At 34.4% G+C, this 19,554-nt stretch overlaps 1 protein-coding gene across 1 annotated transcript in view; it reads left to right on the top strand.

Moving 5' to 3' along the window:
* Positions 1-19,554, top strand: part of LOC114276545 (putative serine/threonine-protein kinase PBL7) — a 38,360-nt gene that overhangs the window by 16,173 nt on the left and 2,633 nt on the right. The window contains exons 4-8 of the mRNA XM_028218324.2: positions 7,442-7,539; positions 13,233-13,420; positions 15,667-16,002; positions 16,687-16,829; positions 17,604-17,831. Coding sequence (XP_028074125.2) covers positions 7,442-7,539; positions 13,233-13,420; positions 15,667-16,002; positions 16,687-16,829; positions 17,604-17,831 — 993 coding nt within the window. The remainder of the gene's footprint in view (positions 1-7,441; positions 7,540-13,232; positions 13,421-15,666; positions 16,003-16,686; positions 16,830-17,603; positions 17,832-19,554) is intronic.

Below are 19,554 nucleotides of genomic sequence, written 5' to 3'. Positions count from 1 at the left end.
ATCTAGAATGGCCCCCCTTGATTAGCATCTAAGGGTTTCTCACAAAAAAGGGAGCAGACTCTATATACATGCCCTAGAACATGTGGGGCTAAGGCCACCTTTTTCTGTAAAACAAAGGCTTTGGCAAGATGGGCAAATTCAGGCATAATCCTCTGAGAAGAAGTGCAAAAAAGGAATTTACAAAGCCAATACAATAAGAAAGAAAAAAAATTCCCTATCAGTCACAGGGCCCTGTCTTTTATTCTCAGCCCTAGCAAAATCACTATAAGATGAGTTAAGGGAGGGGAGAGAGAAGGGGACCGCTAAATCAGGATAATCTGGTCCAAAAGGGGTGCCAATAGGAGATAGTCCCACTAAATGGCAAATATCAAGAACAGTAGGGGCCATCATCCCACATCTAAATTGGAAAAAGTTAAAGACAGGATTCCAAAAACATAGAGCAGCGGGAACAAGGAAAGGGTCTTCTGAAATAGTTACCCTAGACAGTCTGAGAGCATCGAGAAGGCAGAGTTCTTGAAGGTTCAGGGTCCTAGCAGGAATAACCCGATCATACCACTCTTGCCACTCTAGTCTCACCGTGGACCAGCATCGGTGGGGGCGATTCATCCTCCAGTTCCTCCAGTCAAGACCACCTTCATAGAGAAGACATTGGTTTTCCAATCGGGGGTACAGGGCTGGAAGCTCAGTGAGGACTTCTTTGAATATGGGCCCGAGCACATAGTCTGACTGCACATGGCGACGAGGGACAAAGATGCGTCCATCAATAGCGCTCTTCTCCCCAGCTTTGTACTTCTCGCATTCCGCATCAATAATTCTCTTCAAGGCCACAGATGGGCTCATACGCTCTACGACTGATACTGAAGGAGAAGCCATTGACGGTATGTTTTTCTTCGGGAAAGGAAGTAAAGAGAAGCCGACGATTAATAATAAAAGGGATTTGTGCGATTAGAAGAGCAGGTGATTTCAGAACACGAAACAAAAGGGTTTTTAAAGCCCTCGTATTTGAAAATATATTACATGAGCTGTTAAGTATTAAAAGTACGAGTACAAAAACTTCCTTCAACGTTGATGCTTTTGGAGGGAAAAACAAAGCCCGGTTGTTAAGGCTAGCTTCGAAGTAAGATATTTTGCTTCGAAGCCGAGTCAAACGGTTTCGAAAACAAAGAAGCTAGCTTCAAAATGGGTTGCCCTACCTAAGAAATAAAAATACTCGAGTATTTATTTTGAAAAGGGCTTAAAGACCTGTTTCTTGAGTTTTTTTAATAAAGGTAATGTCCTTCGAAGCAAAACTTGAGTTTCTTTAAGGATGAGATTTGGTGTTCGAAACATCAAAAGCAATAATGACAATGACTAGATGTTGACTATGGTCAAAACAGGTTTTGAATGTAAGATTGTTAGATTCGAAGCACTGTTTCCAATTGAAAGTCAGCCAAAACTCAACTCCACAAATTGGAAAGGTTACAATTGGCTCATTTAGTGTTTTATTTAAAACAATTAAGTCCAAATTTAAAGGATGAAATTGTTCGAAGTTCGAAGCTCTGAGTTGACTTTTAAAACACAAGTAAAAAAATACAAGTGAAGACAGAGTCAAACAGAGACAAATTTTGTTTATATTAAGATCAGAGTGATTACATCAGCTGACCCTATCTCGGTATGAACTCGAGCTCATAAAAATAAGGAATGGAATAAATAACAAGATCATGAAATTTGGTCCAACAATGATCAATGAACTGTTGTTCTTTCCTTATTTTATCTTCTAAATTTTCTACCATCGGCTGCATAAGTTGATGTGCTCTCACTTCATAGTACAACTCTTCTGCCTTTATTTCGAAGGCCACTTCTCTTAACCCTTGTTCCAATTCATCAATGTCTAAATCATCCCAATAGGCAGAGTCTTTATTCTTGAAATCATTGAATTCTTCCATAAAGTTCTCTGCTTCGTATTGAGTATGAATTCTAAGGGACGAAAGCTGGTCTAACGATTGTGTAGTAGCCATAGAATTGCGATGCCAGTGAAGGAGTAATGGAAGTTGGTCTAGAAACATGTGAAGTTCTGCCTGAGCAAGGGGATTAAGGACATGACCCCTAGTCAGAATATCACAAGCCCATTGAAGGTTTGTGAGGGGGACTTCATCCTCGAGTACATTGAAAGACAAGTGAGAAAAGGCTGCAAGCAGGAGTAGAGCTTGTTTTCGCTCAACTGAGGTAGGCGGAGGTGGAGGTTTATAAGGGGGAAAGACTTTCTCCATGGATAGAGCAATCTTTAGTTTCTCTGTCCAGGAAAGAATTGGTGGGGGAGAAGGTGTGCATACTTCAACTTCGGAGGACGAAGAAGAAGATGTGGACGTTTCTGTTTCCGGGGATGATACGGGGGCAGAAGGAACAAAGGCATTAATATAATCAAGCCAGTCAGAAGAACAGAGCTTCGCCTTCTGGGCTAAGAATGATGGGTTATACCCTTGGGCTTCTTCTGGGCGTGGGGCAGTGTGCACTATCTTTGTAGGCATGGAAGATGTATACCATGCTACAAGAAGATTCTCCTCCAGACTACGCCGATGGTCAATGGGCACATAAGGATAAACAATTGAACTTCGAGCATAGGAGGGAAACTCTAAAGGGTCAGTGAACTCAACAAAATGGTGGTTGATTCGCTCCCTTAAATCAGGAGTCTCAGGTACTGACCAGTTTGTCCAGTCAGAACTTCCAGAAGAGCCAGAAGAGGAAGCAGCTGCAGCTTTATCCCATACAGAAATTTGCGAAGAAGAGTTGCTCAAATCCATATTTGTAATTTTACGAATCAGAGGTTTGAGAGCAGATTGTTCGAACTGTAAAGGTAGGTCAGAAGGGAAAATTCTTATGTCTTTGATTTTAGCCTTCTGAATCAAAGGATTAAGAGCAATGTGTTCGTAATCCAAAGGTCGGTAATTTGCAAAGGCGTCCATGACCTGAATATAGAAAGGTGGGTAAAGGTGGCTAATAAATGCATGCTTTCGACGAGGAATAGCATCGACATATGACTCTTCGTATGCTTCATCATTGGAAGAAAGAATTAATTTGGCCATGAAATGTATCAGTCTGTTCGAATAATAAGACAGTGAAAGTACTTAAGGATCAAGACGAGAGTATTAATGCAGATGATGTGTGACAGTTGCATTTCTGGGAAGATGCAAAACCCATGCACGTTCTAAGACGTGGGGAAAGGGACTCTGATCCACTAATATCACCAAGTCTTGGGTATATTAGTGCGGGGGGTAATGTTGGCTACACATTTTGTACTAAGCCAGTGACAATCCGACGCGTGGCGAAGTGAGGGTAATATGGGGAGACCAGGTAGGTCTTCGATCCTGATCGTACACGTGGCAATTAATATTGGTTGTTATAAGATCTGAGTAGTAGCAGATCAACAAAGAGACGTACAGTGACGTGGCTTCAACGGTTGCTCACATTTCAAATTCGAATATAAGGGGGAAGCCTAACTGCAAGTGAAGGCGTAGTGGAACTACTTATAAGGTAGCATGATCAGCAACTACGGAGGAGCAGTTCGACGGTTTGAAGTACAATTCGATGGTTATCTTCGGAGAGTATAAATAGCAAGAAGGACTTCAGAGAGTGGAGGGGGGGAAAAAATCTAAAAGAATCACTTTACATATTCTATTTCCTGTCCTTTATATTCCTGTATTTTTAGTTTCTGCACTGCACTTCATTTGTAGGAGTAGTTGTTAAGTATATTGCCGCTGTAATTCTCTACGGAACTGAAATCATTGTAAGTTCTTTTTATACTAATGAAATACTCCAGTTTAGTTTACTGTTCTTATGTTCAGATTTTCTGAAGTTTAATTACCAGTAAGCCACCAGTAAAAGTCCTCTTTATTGAGGTCGAAAGAACCATAACACAATCGTCTGAATAATTGTTTGGCAATTCTGTAAGGACTGATTGATCCTTGCTGGCACGCTCATAATTACGAAAGTAACCTTCGAAAGCCAAAAAAGCCAACAATTATACATAAATACAAACCGCAACTACAGTTTAATTGTACAACTTCTACTCATTTTGCGACACAAAAGTTTGTTTTCTAGCCTTTTTTTTTCTTTTTTTTTGAAAAAATGTGTGAAAAAAGTAAAAAAAATGTGACTTAAAAGAGATTAAAAATCAAAAAATTAATTTTTAACCTCTTGCCCAAAGAGGCCATGGTATAATTTAAACATCAATTGGATTCTCCAACAATTGTAAATACACAAAGTTTTAAAAAAAAAAAAAACTGATTTTTAAAAAAATAGAAACATCTTTTTTGTGTTTATGTTTTTCAACCTTATCGTCATTCATATATATATATATATATAGGATATTAAAAATAGTGTTTACTTTCAATTTTTTTCTCTCTTTCTTATGTGGCATATTCTTCTTCTTCTTCTTTTTTTTTTTTTTTTTTTTTTTCTCTTTCCTATGTAGCGTATCATATTTTTTAAATATGTCATAGTAATATACCGTTATACTTAATTAGTGCTAAAATAGAATATGTAAAATAATTCTACTTAATCTGAACTACCTATAAAATTAATATTTTATGAATTAATTTTCTTCTTGAAATATTAAAATTATTTTTTATTGTTTGTCTACCTTATTAATATCTTAATATTAATTTGTATTAAATTTTCTATTTAACATGAAAATTTTATTACAGAACATTTATATTTAATTTAAATTTTATATATCAATATACAATATGTATGAATAATTCAAAACGAATATTAAAGAAAAAAAAATCAATACTCTACATAATTAATTCATATATATTTTTCTTAATCTAACTACAACATATTTATATTTAATTTTTAAAAGAAATTTTATATACTTTCTATTTTTACATATTTTTATTTTCCAAATGAATATAAAATAAAATAAAATAATTAGAACCACTTTTAAATTTATGTTACTAATTCTCCTTCTAATTTAACTATTATTATTAATATCAAAATTAGTATTTATTTTACTATCTTATAATTTAATGTATATCATATAAAATCATTATATAATAATTACACTTTTATAGCAGGATAAGACTAAAATTATCAAAATACACAAATAATTTACCTAAAATTATTATATACAAATATTCAAATAACACTTTTATAGAATGATAGTGCTAATATTATTTAAATAAATAATTAGAATCATACTTTAATTTTAAATTAAAATTAAAATTATTCTTTTATAACATATACATCATAACATAAAATATTTTTTTGAAAAAGAAAATAACTGCTAATCTATAAACTGAACTAACTATTTATAAACTAGAAAAATTACCAAACAAAATTGGGAAAATTATTTATAAGTCCTATTAGGGAGACTTATGCTACATATAGTTCTACTAAAAAAACTTATGTTCCCATAAGTCCTGTGGGAAGTTTGTTGACACATTTTCTCTCAATATTAGTTGTTAATATCATAAATAATAGTAAAACCATATATAGGAAATTACATATTACCATAGATCATATCTACATAAACGTAATGTAACGTGACACATACATAAACGTAACGTGACACCTATGATCTATGGTATATAGGAAATTGAATGTTACCATAGATCATATCTACATAAACGTAATGTAACGTGATACGTACATAAACGTAACATAACGTGATACCTATGATCTATGGCAACATTCAATTTTCTATATAGGAAATTGAATGTTACCATAGATCATATTTATATGAAACGTAACGTGACACCAACATAAACCAGCAACATTTTCACATTCAATTTTAAAAAATAAAAACTCATTAAGTTTGCGAAACATAACATGACACGTTACGTTACGTTTATGTAGGTGTCACGTTACGTTGCGTTTATATAGGTGTCACGTTACGTTACGTTTATGTAAGTGTCACATCACGTTACGTTTATGTAGGATCTTGTGGAATACATTCCTATCTAAATAGGACTTGAAACTCTAAAAGAAATTACACAAGACTTAACCTACCATAAGTGTCTGAAAAATGACTTATAAATAAGTCTCCCAACAAAATTTTATGCTAGTTTTTAAATTTTTGTAAATAAAAACAAAAAAGGTGAAAACAAAATGGTTATAAGATAGATACAACTTTTGATTAATTTTCAATCTAAACCATTACCTATTTTAGTTAAATAAAATTGATAAAAAAAATAGTATTTTAGTCACTAAATTCAATAAATGTCTAAAATACCATTTTTCGTTGAGTTTAATGATTAAAATATATAATTTTTCATCAATTTTACTTAACAGAGATAGCCATATGGTTTAGATTAAAAATAAATAAAAATTTTAAGATTTAAATTGATAAAATAAAAAAATGAAGGTTTATTTGTTATGAGGATCAAATACTGAATTTTTTTTTTAATAATTTCCCCAAGAATATTAATTACAATATAAAATCATAATTACATAAAAACTTCCAAAGTGAGAGAGAGACTTCAAATAAAAACTGAGGGAATAAACATGAACATACATAAGTAGGAAGACTCAAACTCTTGACCTCGTGATGAAACAAGAGTTATGACCAATAGACAAAGTGACCTATTTTTTGTGTTTATTCTCTTAGTTGCCCAATTTTTTTCCCCAATAATTTCGTTTATTTAAATTAAACCATATAATATAGCAGTAGTACAAGTCTAAAAAAATTTTGAGCTAAAGTGATAGCTGTGCTTATATTCCAAAATTTGTCATTTAATTAATCCCATTTGAAGAAAGAAAATTAAGCATTATAATTTTGTTATCCACCACCCATCACCACTTCTGACAACTCTCTCCGATCACTTTTACCCAACAACTATCTCCAGACATGTTGGGCTTGTTTGATTTGTTTTTGAGGGAGTTGTTTTTGAAAAAAAATTTAGGGAGAGAGTTTAGACATTTTTTTGGTTTGTTTGGTTGTATATTTTGAGAGAGTTGTTTTTTTTGGAGTTTCGGATGATTTGATATTCTAGGCAAATTTGAGTAGATGTGTGTGAGAGAAAAAGTAATTGAGAAGGAGAGAGAAGAGAGAAAAAGTGATTGATTGATGTGTAAGAGAGAGAAAGTGATTTTAGAAATTTTTTGAGAAAAACTCAAACCAAACAATTTTTAAATTTTTTTTTTCTAAAACTCATCTCCCAAATACAAACCAAACATACCCGTTATCTCATTAGTTTTCAAAATAAAATTTTAAAACATATATATGTACTAATACCAAATTTATTTTTTTTTTTCTCTAAAAATAAACATGAACTTATCTAAGATTTGTAAATAAAGAGAGTTCAATTGTAGACATTTTGAAAGCCTGTTAAACTTCATCACATAGCATGAAATGGAAAAAGCAAATCCAACCAATAAACCATATTATTAAATTTTCAATTTTCTCAGTTTCCATATATATATATTTATATATTAATAATACTAAATTTTGGGCAATATGCAGATTCAATTCCAAATAAAAATGGAAACAGGAAAATCATTGAAAGAAGCAGCTGTACAAGCTGCCAAGAACTTAGAAGCAACCACTGTAATTCTTGACAGGTCAGCACACTTCCCCATGCAATCTTGGTATAATGCAACAAAAATAAAGAAAATTTTAATTAATTATTTGTTTTTATTGTCAGCCGTATTAATAAGCCTCCATTTGGGAAGTAGGTTGATTTTTTAATATTTTAGCTTTTTAAACTATTTTAGGTTGGGCTAAAAAACTTGATTTAGAAAGGATTTTTTGGCTTTTTAAATATTTTTTGTGAGAAAAGAGTGTAATGATTATGGGTTAGATGTGATGTTTTGTTTGTTATGGTTAAAATAACTTATTTTATCTTTTATGACTAAAATAACCAAAAAAAACTCTTGCCAAACGGAGCCTTACATGACACTATGTCTTGTGTTTAATGATGATAAGAAAATTAAAAAAAAAAATCTGTATGATTTTTTCTGAACAACTGCTAAGGTTGAGTCCAAGCTAGCATTTTATATTTTTGAAATATTTGATGATTTAACATTATATTACTTTTATTCCAAGAGGTCATAAGTTCAAACCTTGTCTTTCTCATTATATATTATATATTGTTGGATTAATTTCTAATTGGAACCACATATTTAGATGTGTGTTATCATTTATAAGAAGCTTAAACTTAAAAGTAATCTAATTTAGTTATAAGTAGGCTTAAGGGCATGTTTGTCATGGAATTCATGTGTAGATACCATTATGTAATTTCTATTTCTATGAGGGGTGTACGAGCGTGAAATAATCTTCTCGTATAATCCTGTTGATCAAGTTTGCACTCCTCCAAACAACGTTGCTTTGCCACCTGAAAACACAAACGTGAGCTAACTGGCGGGTGTGTGCCGGAAACCCCTCCGATGCCTAAGTCAACAACTAGACAATAGACAATAGACAATAAGCTCTATGTATTCTAGAGTAAGAATTGGGATACCTGTACATAGGTCTGGTTATGAGATTTTATAGACTTTACTTGGCATAATCCTAGTAGGTTTTCAACTCTCCTTATAAGAGTCCTTCTAGGAATCACACACCCTAACCAAGTGAGATGGTTTGCACAATCCTAGTAGGACTTTAGTCTCCTTAGCAGAGTCTTCCTAGGAGTTACACTCCTATTCACTACCAACCAAGTGAGATGGTTTTGCATAATCCTAGTAGGACTCTACTCTCCTTAGCAGAGTCCTCCTAGGAGTCTCAAGCCCAAGGATAATGATTATCCCTAAAACACCCTCATCATTGCAAGCCAAGTGAGATGGCTGAACCCTTACCTCGGCTGACATTGGGATCAACCGTGCTCACATAGCTCGGTGATACTTTAAGCACCACTGTCAGTCTTGACTCTGAGATGACGCCCTGCAGAGCTCTCCTTTAGCTCGGTTCTCCCTCCACTGATACCTCGGTCCAGGATAGCTAGGTTAGGTCACTGGTAGCCCATCTCTGACCGACCTGATGTTTAGATGATCAAGGACCGTGCTACATAAATAATTACCTCGGCCCATAGTTCGGCCCAAACCAAAAATATGAGATGTCTTCTTGGCCTAAGACCGAGCTACACCAGCCCTTATCTCGGCTCATTACGCGGCCCAACTCCCAAAGAAGAACTCTTTTTAGCTCGGCCCAATTTGTTTACAAATTACCCTCTCAATTGCCCCTTAATTCCATCTGCGTAGCATAATTGAGATTATTTTTCCTCCAGTCGAGCTAAAAACACCTCACTCTGTCGAGCTAAAAAGTTGTTTGGTTTCATAGCTCGTTCGTCCCCAATAAGCCTTGTCAATTGCTCAACATGTTCTTCCACTAATTTGGCACGACGTCATTCCCAAGATACGTAGCGCACCCACATTATCCTCGTTCTCTTGTTACAACCATCATGTACCTTCAAAATTTTGAACAGCCTCGCCATTTTGCCTTCAATATTTATATCCTTCGAGTTCGCAATCATATGAGAAGGCGTTCTTTTAGTGTAACTGGGCTATATGTCCCACATTTTGTTATCATCTTCCAATTAATGAAAAATTTCGATCTCTTGGTGCGGTTACTGTGCTTCTTTTTCAATGTTTTGCATCATTCTGACTGCATGTCCAGTCGGACTCACTAGCTTGGCCGAGATATGTACCTTGGCCTCAGCTGAGCTAAGAAATGCCTAATTTGACCGAGCTAAAATACGAGCTCGGTCCCTTGTTTTTCCTTCATTGTAGTGCTTTATTTCAACTGCATGTCTGGCCGGGCTCACCAGCTTTTACTTTATCCTGCCAATCTTCATTGGTCGAGCTAACTATCATCCCGGTCAAATCGTTCAAAAATTTGTTGGTCAAACTTGCCAACTTGCTTTGGCCGAAGTAACTATCATCCCGGTCAAAGAGTGTCAAAAAATCTTGTTGGTCAAACCTGCCAACCTTCTTGAGCCGTGATCCTTATCTCGGCTGAAGAATGAAAAGGGTTGGTCAAACCTACCAACCTTCTTGAGCCTAGATCCTTATCTCGGTTGAAGAAAAAATGTGTTAGTCAAACCTGCCAACCACCTTTAGCCTAGATCCTGATCTCGGCTAAAGGATGCAAAAAAGTTTTTGTTGGTCAAACCTGCCAACCGCCTTTAGCCTAGATTCTGACCTCGGCTAAAGGGTGCAAAAAAGTGTTGGTCGAACCTGCCAACCGTCTTTAGCCTAGATCCTGATCTCGGCTAAAGGGTGCAAAAAAGTTTTGTTGGTCAAACCTGCCAACCGCCTTTAGCCTAGATCCTGATCTCGGCTAAAGGCTGCAAAAAAGTTTTGTTGGTCATACCTGCCAACTTTCTGTAACCTAGATCCTTATCTGGACTTAGGAGAGCTAAATGTTGGTTATTCCTGCCAACCTTCTTCAGCCTAGATTCTTATCTCGGCTGAAGAGAGCTAAATGTTGGTCATACCTGCCAACTTCCTGCAGCCTAGATCCTTATCTCGGCTTAGGAATGAAAAAGGTATTGGTCAAACCTGCCAACCTTTTTTGTTGCCCCCCAGTCGGGCAAAGACTTATTTAGAAAGAGTTGATCAAATTTGCCAACCCACTTTGCCCCCAGTTGGGCAAAGACTTTTGCGCAGTCAGTCCTACTTGTCAACCATGTTAACTCTCGCCAAAGGCTTTTTGTCTGGTATCACTATTGCGCCGGACTCTGCCTTGGTGTACGCCCCATCTTTTTTTATCTGGATGTGTTGGTGCACTCTCTCTATTTGGGCTTCCATAGTAAAGGGCGGCGTCATTGTCATTGAATTCCTCAACTTATTGCCAGCCGGCACACCTCGTTTGTACTGTGCGGTAGCTAGATTTGTAGGGCAATCTCCAATTTGATTAAAAGTCTCCCAATACCGGTTATTGTAAGACCTCAATGTTTCTTTCTCGCCTATGTCTATGGAGAGAAGCTGGTCAATCTCCACTGGTGTCTTAGTGTTTGTTCTGAATCTGGTCACAAATGCCTTCGCTAGTTGCACCCACGAAGTTATGCTACCTTCTGGCAACCTTTCAAACCTCGACACTCCCATGTGTTCTAGGAGCCAATCGTTGTAGTGCGAAGACTTTACGGGGGTTGCGAGCCTAAGTGTCTTCTCTCCTTCGAGCCCTTTCAGTCCTCATTCTCTCAGGCCTGGAGTAGCGTGTCCTGGAATTCTTTGATTGTGTATCGCCCGACCTGAGGTTTCTACTTTCAGTTTGTGATGGTGTGACTTATCTGTCACGATCTTCTGAGTGGCAAGAGTGTGTGTTGCCTTTGCGCCCCTCTTTTGTTGCCACCCTTTTGCCTTTTATCTGGCTCTTCATAAACTCTATGTCAGCCGCCATTCTTCTTATTACTTCGTCTTGCTCCCTTACGCGATCTTCGAGAACCTGAGGATCCATCTTCCGCCTCTGTTTATCAGGGCTTTGAGAGTGTTGTGGACTTGAGCCTCGTCTTTCTTTCGCTTCTCTTCGCGAATTCCTTTGCTGGGGATCTAATTCCGCCATGGGTGAGATAGAAGGTAAACCTTCGCGCCTCCCACTCCCCTCTGGGGTTTGCCCATTAATAGCTGATTGCGGCAAGTCTTCATTGTGCGCCATTGCTTCCAACTAGAGAGGAGAGCTTGATCAAGAGGTTTTGTTCTTTGTGTAATTCCCACAGACGGCGCCAATTGTACGAGCGCGAAATAATCTTCTCGTATAATCCTGTTGATCAAGTTTGCACTCCTCCAAACAACGTTGCTTTGCTACCTGAAAACACAAACGTGAACTAACCGGCGGGTGTGTGCCGCAAACCCCTCTGATGCCTAAGTCAACAACTAGATAATAGACAATAAGCTCTGTGTATTCTAGAGTAAGAATTGAGATACCTGCACATAGGTCTGGTCATGAGCTTTTATAAACTTTACTTGGCACAATCCTAGTAGGTTTCCAACTCTCCTTATAAGAGTCATTCTAGGAATCACATACTCTACTCACTACCAACTAAGTGAGATGGTTTGCACAATCCTAGTAGGACTTTAGTCTCCTTAGCAAAGTCCTCCTAGGAGTCACACTCCTACTCTCTACCAACCAAGTGAGATGGTTTTGCATAATCCTAGTAGGACTCTACTCTCCTTAGCAGAGTCCTCCTAGGAGTCTCAAGCCCAAGGATAATGATTATCCCTAAAACACCCTCATCACTGCAAGCCAAGTGAGATGGCTGAACCCTTACCTCGGCTGACATTGGGATCAACCGTGCTCACATAGCTCGGTGATACTTAAAGCACCATTGTCAGTCTTAACTCTGAGATGACGCCCTGCAGAGCTCTCCTTTAGCTCGGTTCTCCCTCCACTAATACCTCGGTCCAAGATAGCTAGGTTAGGTCACTGGTAGCCCATCTCTGACCGGCCCGATGTTTAGATGATCAAGGACCGTGCTACATAAATAATTACCTCGGCCCATAGTTCGGCCCAAACCCGAAATATGAGATGTCTTCTTGGCCTAAGACTGAGCTACACTAGCCCTTATCTCGGCTCATTATGCGGCCCAACTCCCAAAGAAGACTCTTCCTAGCTCGACCCAATTTGTTTACAAATTACCCTCTCAAGGGGCGAAAAGAAAAATTATGATAGTTTCTAACTGCCCAACCGCCAGATGAAAAACTATAAACATTTAGGGGTAATGGTCTCCAATTTTTTCCAACAAATACATATTCTCCAAATCCTCTCTTGGAGAAAACAAAAGGCATTAAAGTAAAGAAAAGGATTGAAAGACTATCCGTAATCACGCTTCCGCCCAACCGTCATAATGGATTTGGGTATACAGCTCTCTTCGATCTCTTAATAATACAATATGATACAAGATCCGATGTTTAAGATTATTAGGATTTAATAGTATCATATAAATCATTGTGCACTAAATTAATTCTGTTTTTCTTTCCAAATGCCAGACAGAGTTACACGTGAGAAAAATTATTAATGTTATAGTCGATATGAGAAAAGCCAAGTGCAGAAACTTTTATAACATAGTTCTAAATTTAGGTATAGAATCCTTTATTCCTAAATCTTTTTGTTCATCCTACCTCAAAATATTCATAATCATATGAATATAAAAATTTCAAGACATATTCAATGACTATCAGTATTTTGAAAAAAAAAACATAAAAATTTGATGGAGAATGCTCCAAACTGTTTAAGCATATTCAACTCCAACTAAACCTTTTTTCTTTTCTTTTTTTTTTTTTTTTTTTTTTGGGTATGGATGGGATAATGGGTGAGACAGAGGGATGAAGAAAGACAGGAAATACATAACGGACAATCTTACATGTGCAATACTACGGCTGAAGCATGACAACAACATAGAACGTCTGAAGGAATCAAAGGCAATAAATCATGACCATCACTGTCATCATCATGCCATACATATACCCAAGAAGGAAATCTGTGACACACCTGAAACTTTTTGCAAGGGTAAGTAATGCATTAGCATTTAATAGCAATTTATTACTTGCTGCATTTTTGATTAATTCATATGATTATTTTGTGGCAGCTTATTGATAAAAATAAAGTCCAGAAGACAGAAATCAATTATAGATATATATGGATGGACAAATTTTTTTTTTGAAGGAGATCTTACTAGTAAATTTTATAAAATATTATTAATTTATGTGTATTCTGCGTTGGTAACAAACTATATTAATATAATAATTAATAAAATGATTTATTAAATATTTTTAAAAAATCCTCATTGAAGTTGATGTGATGGTGGAAATTTTGAAATTATAAACTAAAATAGTAGATTTTATTGTATATATTTAGCCGTTCCAGAATACTCTATGACATATTCTAGTTCTGGTGGTGCTTCCAATCAATAATGTAGGTGAGAAATTTTGCATAGAAAATGTTAGCTACTTTTGTTGTGTAGTTAGTGAAAGTTATCTAGTGTTCTCAAAACCCCAGGTGGCCATTTGTCCACCCATTACTCTAGAGGATTCTTACGCCTAATGAAGGCGTGCGGATCCTCTAGAGTGAAAACCCTCAAGTGATCTCTAGAGTGATTCATCCAACGGTGGAAATTAAATCTCACCAAAACAACGTCGTTTTGGTGAATAATTTGAAAAAAAAAAAAAAAAAAAAAAGAGAAAGAAGAAGAAAAGAAGAAACAGCTTTAATTCAAAACATCCAAGTTCCTGCAAATATGAAGGATTAGAAGCTCTGTTTCAATTCAAAACATTAGAGAGAGAGAGAGACCTGTCTGCGACTCTCTTTCAATTCAAAAAGGGTTTTGCTGCTTCATAAACAGAGCCGCATTAGAAGCTTTAATTCAAAACATCCACCTAACATAATTTTCAATAAAGTGTGTAATTTGATGAGAGAGAGAGAGAGACCTGTTGAGTTTGTTTATTGATGATTCTGGTTTATTCAACAGCATTCAAAAACACAAACACAGTGTTGTTATCAATGGAATGGGTTTGATTTTGAAGCTCCAATCGGGTAAAACTCCTTAAACAACTACACAAACCCACTGAGAGAAGGAGAGAAGAGAAGGAGGACATCGCCGCCCCGCCCCTTCCCACCCCAGACGCGCTGTCGCCGTTGCCACACGGCTCCCCCGCCGCACCTCTCCTTCCTCCCTTTTCCTCTTCTTTTCTTTTCCTTCTAGATATATATATATAAATCAAAACAAACAAATATATAAAACATAGAGATGATATATATAAACATATATAAATCAAAACAACCAAGGTAGAGATTTGAAAACCCAGCCCTAGCAGATTGGGGATCCTTCTTCTCTCTCTCTTCTTGTCTCTTTCTCACTCTGTTTTTGTTTTGTTTTTTTTTTTTTCAAATTACTCACCAAAACGACGTCGTTTTGGTGAGTTGAATCTCATCCCTTGGTCTGATGAGTGGGACACGTGTCGATTGCTTGTTGCACTGTAGGAGATCACTGTAGAAACATTACTCTAGAGGATCCTTACGCCTAATGAAGGGTATGTCACCGGTGAACACTTGAATGCTCGTAATTAGATGAGCCCATGACCACATTGGTATTCGTGACCTACTTATGGTAATTTATGGAAGTTGAGAAATAAAGAATGCCCTACAATTAAAAATGAGAGAAGTTAGGGATTATAAAAAAAAATTCATGAAAATGATCATAAAAGAGTTATGATCCTTGGATTACCTTAATTAGTGTGTGGTGCTTTATTCTAAGTGCAATTCAAGGGTCACAAAACTTTCATGAAATATTTTTCATGATACCTAGCATTGCTGATTAAAAATCTATCATACTTAATCAAGAGACATGAAAAGAACAAAAACAAAGGAACTACAAATCACACACACAAACAAGAACAAAAGATTTATTTACATGTTTCATCCCAAAATTTATGACCATGATGCTGTGATTTCCACTATAAAAAAATGATTAAAAAAATGTAAAGATAGCCACTTTCCCTCAACTATATATATATATATATTTAAAAAAAGAAAAGAAAATAGAAGTCACAAGTGCAAAAATATTTTAAAAAATTCTTACTTCTAGTTGAGTGGTTAGTATTTATCATAATCCACACTACTCAACACTTACCTAGTTTGTTATAGTTTTTTATTTGTCGAGAGCACTTAATGATACATGATATTCTAAAATTACTTAATAATTTTTCATTTATATACACTAATAACAATTCTTTATTTTATTTTATTTAAATTATCAGAGTTCACTTATGAGGAGCTGAGAGTAGCAACAAATAATTTCTCCCCAGAGAATTTGGTATCAAAAGGAGAATATGATTGCAAGAGAGTGTACAAAGGAGAGTTACCAAATGGAATGGAGGTAATAATTAAAGAACATAGCTTCTACGCGGACATGGTGAGAAGAGATACCTCGAAAAGCACAAACCTAAAAGACTTCAAGTCCGAGGTCCAAGCTCTTGGGAAACTCCGACACGACAACATAGTCATGCTGTTGGGATCGTGCTCACAACTGGGTCTTAGGTTGCTTGTTTATCAATATGTCTGCGCCGACTCTTCTCTCGACCAGATCCTCTCAAGTAAGTTTTTTTTTTTTTTTGGGGGGTCTTTAATGATTATTTTTTTAAAAATTATATCAATTTTTTTAATTTTTTCAATCCATCTCGTATAGATGAATTTAAAAAATATTTTTAAAAAATAAAATTCTAAAAAGAATAATAAAAAAGTTAAAATAAGTCAAAAAATATTATTTTTGTCTTTTCTTGAACTTTTTAAAATGTTTTGATTCGTCTCGAAACACCCACTTTTATCTATAAAATAAATTACACTTCTTACTCCTATAATTTAACTTAAATTTCACTTTGATTTTTTCTTATTCATTATAATAAATTAAAGTTTTAGAGTTAAAAAATTAAGGACAATATTTTTGTAACCAAAAACAACTCAGATAAACTATACCAAATATTTAAGTCGATTTGATGAAAAAATTGTATAAACTATAAGCTACTCAGATAAGTTGTACATTATCTATTAAAAAATTAAGTCTATCTAATATTCATAAGTTCATAACATTTTTATTTTATCATATTTGTCTCAAAAAAATAAATAATAAATATATTGTTGAAAGTAGACCATCCGATAATCCAATTCTCTCAAATTCATATTAAAATATCAAAGACTTTTATATAAGAGAGATTATATTCGGGAGATCAACAATATATTTAGCCCTAAAAATTGAAATTAATTATTATAAACTTTTGTAGAGAAACGTGAAGAACTGCCATGGGAAGCAAGATTGAAAGTTGCAGCTGGAGCAGCTAGAGGATTACAGTATCTGCACAGACACAACTTCTATGGAAATGTCAGATCTTACAACATCTTCATAACCCATGACCACCACCCACTGGTAATAGCCTCATATTTCAAAAATTCACTACATTTTTGTATTTAATAAAAAAAATTAAAAATATTTTACATTAAAAGAATTTAGAAAAAAAAATTAAAATTATCACCCTTATAACAAAATAAAATTTTAATTTTATCAATTGGAATATTAATTTTATTTATTTATTTTCAATCTAAACTATTGGTCTATTTTCGTTAATTAAATCTAATAAAAAAAATATATTTTAATCATTAAAGTCAATAAAAAAGGGTATTTTAGATATTTTATGTATACCATTGAGTTTAATAACTAAAATATATATATTTTTGATAGATTTAAAAACAAAAAAAATTAATTTAGATTGAAAATAAATCAAAAGATTATGATTTAAATTAATAAAATTAAAAACACAGTATTTATTTTATTATAAAATATAAGAAAAATTACACATCAGTGGACATCAGAAAAACTATTTATAAAAAAATGATAAACATTACAATATTAATAATTAAAATTATAATTTTTTTTAACATTTTTGTAAATATTTTTTTCAGATCTCCATTGATATGTAATTCTTCTTAAAATATAATGGTCAAACTCTAATATGCTTTTTTAGTTTTTTCAAAAAAAATAAAAAGAATTGATTAAGGTATAATTTTTTTTATGAAATTAACAAAATAAAAAATTTAAAAACTGCATTTGAAATATCAAAACCAATTTAATAGTTTTGAGTGTTATTTTTCAACATCTATATATGACATTGACTATATATATATATATGTATATTATGTATAGTTGGGAAATTTTGGAGTAACAAGAAACCAATACGAGGAGGAATCAACATCAGAACAGGGATCAGGGAAGAGGGCGATGACAACTTTCGAATATCTAGCCCCTGAATTTGAAGAAATTGGCAAAGATACCTCCAAAACTGACATTTATGCTTTTGGGGTTGTTCTCCTACAACTCATCACTGGTCGGAGGACTGCTCAAGATACACATGGCCTTAGTTTCATGAGATGGGTATGTATCAACTTTTTTTTTTTTATAATTTTTTTTATACCTTGATAATCTATGACTTTTTCATGTTTTGGCCCTTTAAACTTTAAAATTCAATAATTAACTATTTTAAAATATTATCTTATTATAATTAATTCCTCCCGTTAGGATTTTATTAGAAATTTATATAAAATTAGATAGTATATAAAATATATAACACATTCATTGAATTTTAAAATAATAATGCTCTTATCTATAGTAATCTCATTTGCACTTTGACACTAAAATAAGAGAGATAAAGTGCAAATGTGATTACTAGATAAATGTATTATTGTCTTAACAAAATCAATAACCTATATTATTATTCTAAAAAGCAATAAGTGTGTTACGTGCTTCACATATAATTTGATTCCGTTTAAATTTCAAGGCAAAATAATAGTTTGATGTGGTTAACTATTGAGTTATAAAGTTTAGAACCACAAAAAATACAAATGATTCATAATTTAAAAAGATTTACTATAATTTATCTTTCTTTTTTTTGGTATTAGGATATGTATCAACTTTTATCCCCACATCACATCCCTCTTCTATATATATATATATATATATTAGCGGTTTGTACTTACTTTAAGTTGTTAAATTTATAAAATATAAATTTTGATTTGAATAGAAACCAAGTCAGTTATAGGAATCAATTACATGAGGATATTTTGGATAATTTATAAATACAAAATTCTATTTGATATTAAGGAAAAAAAAGACCTCAAGACACCATCTCTTTATATATCGTATAAATATAAATATATTAGGAAAAACTACACTATTGGGAGGTTGGAAAGTATATATCAAAAGATGATAATTTTTTTAGGGTGTAATTTGGGCTCTTTTTTTTTGGGGGGTTGAAAAACTTATATATTTTAAAGGCAATTACAAGTAATTACAAATCAGGGTAGTTGACTAAAAATATATCAATCAGCTCTATTAACTAAATTTATTTACCTACAGGTCCCAACTAATAAATTTATTACTATAAATTTATTAATAAAAATAAAAGAAATTGATAAATTTATCAATAAGATTTAATAGATAATATTAGAATATAATATGTAAAGTGTATGCTTTCCCCTTTCGGTGGCCTTTTCCCCTTTCGGTAACCACTTTCCCTTTAGGCCATGATGTTGTTTTGTATAGCGTGTATATCACTTAGGCCATTTTTCTCCTATATAAAGGAGACCATGTATAACATTCAATAAATCAATCAATATATACACAATTTATTCTCTCTTTCTCTATCAATTTATCTTACATGGTATCAGAGCGAGGTTAAGAACTTAGAAATTCCGCTTCACCGGCGGGCGGCAGCCTCGCCTTGGCCGTCCGCCGGATAAACCCAAATTTTCTAATTTCTCTCTCTGCAGACAGCTCTATTTCCCTTCTCACCGACCACGGCTTTGCTTCATCTTCTCAGCCACCACCTCTGCATCGATCCACCTGCACTGCCACGGGTGATAGAGAGAGGGCCATTCTCTTCTCTCTCTCTCTCTCACGGTTTTGAGAGAGGACCAACACAGTTTGTTTTCAAAAAAAAAAAAAAAACTCACATCTCTCTGTCCTTTCTTCAAAAACAATACCTACAGACCCATTCACCTCCATAACCACCACATGTCCAAACCAGCCGCTGACTGCCCTCATCCCGTCGCTACTCCAGCGATGCTGCCTTCCCACCTGTACCACCAACCATTACCGT

This window comes from Camellia sinensis, chromosome 10, assembly GCF_055761805.1.
Source record: "Camellia sinensis isolate YWXY chromosome 10, ASM5576180v1, whole genome shotgun sequence".
In the NCBI taxonomy this organism is placed as follows: Eukaryota; Viridiplantae; Streptophyta; class Magnoliopsida; order Ericales; family Theaceae; genus Camellia; species Camellia sinensis.
The sequence above is the reverse complement of the archived record's forward strand: the minus strand, read 5'-3'. Positions and strand labels throughout refer to the sequence as shown.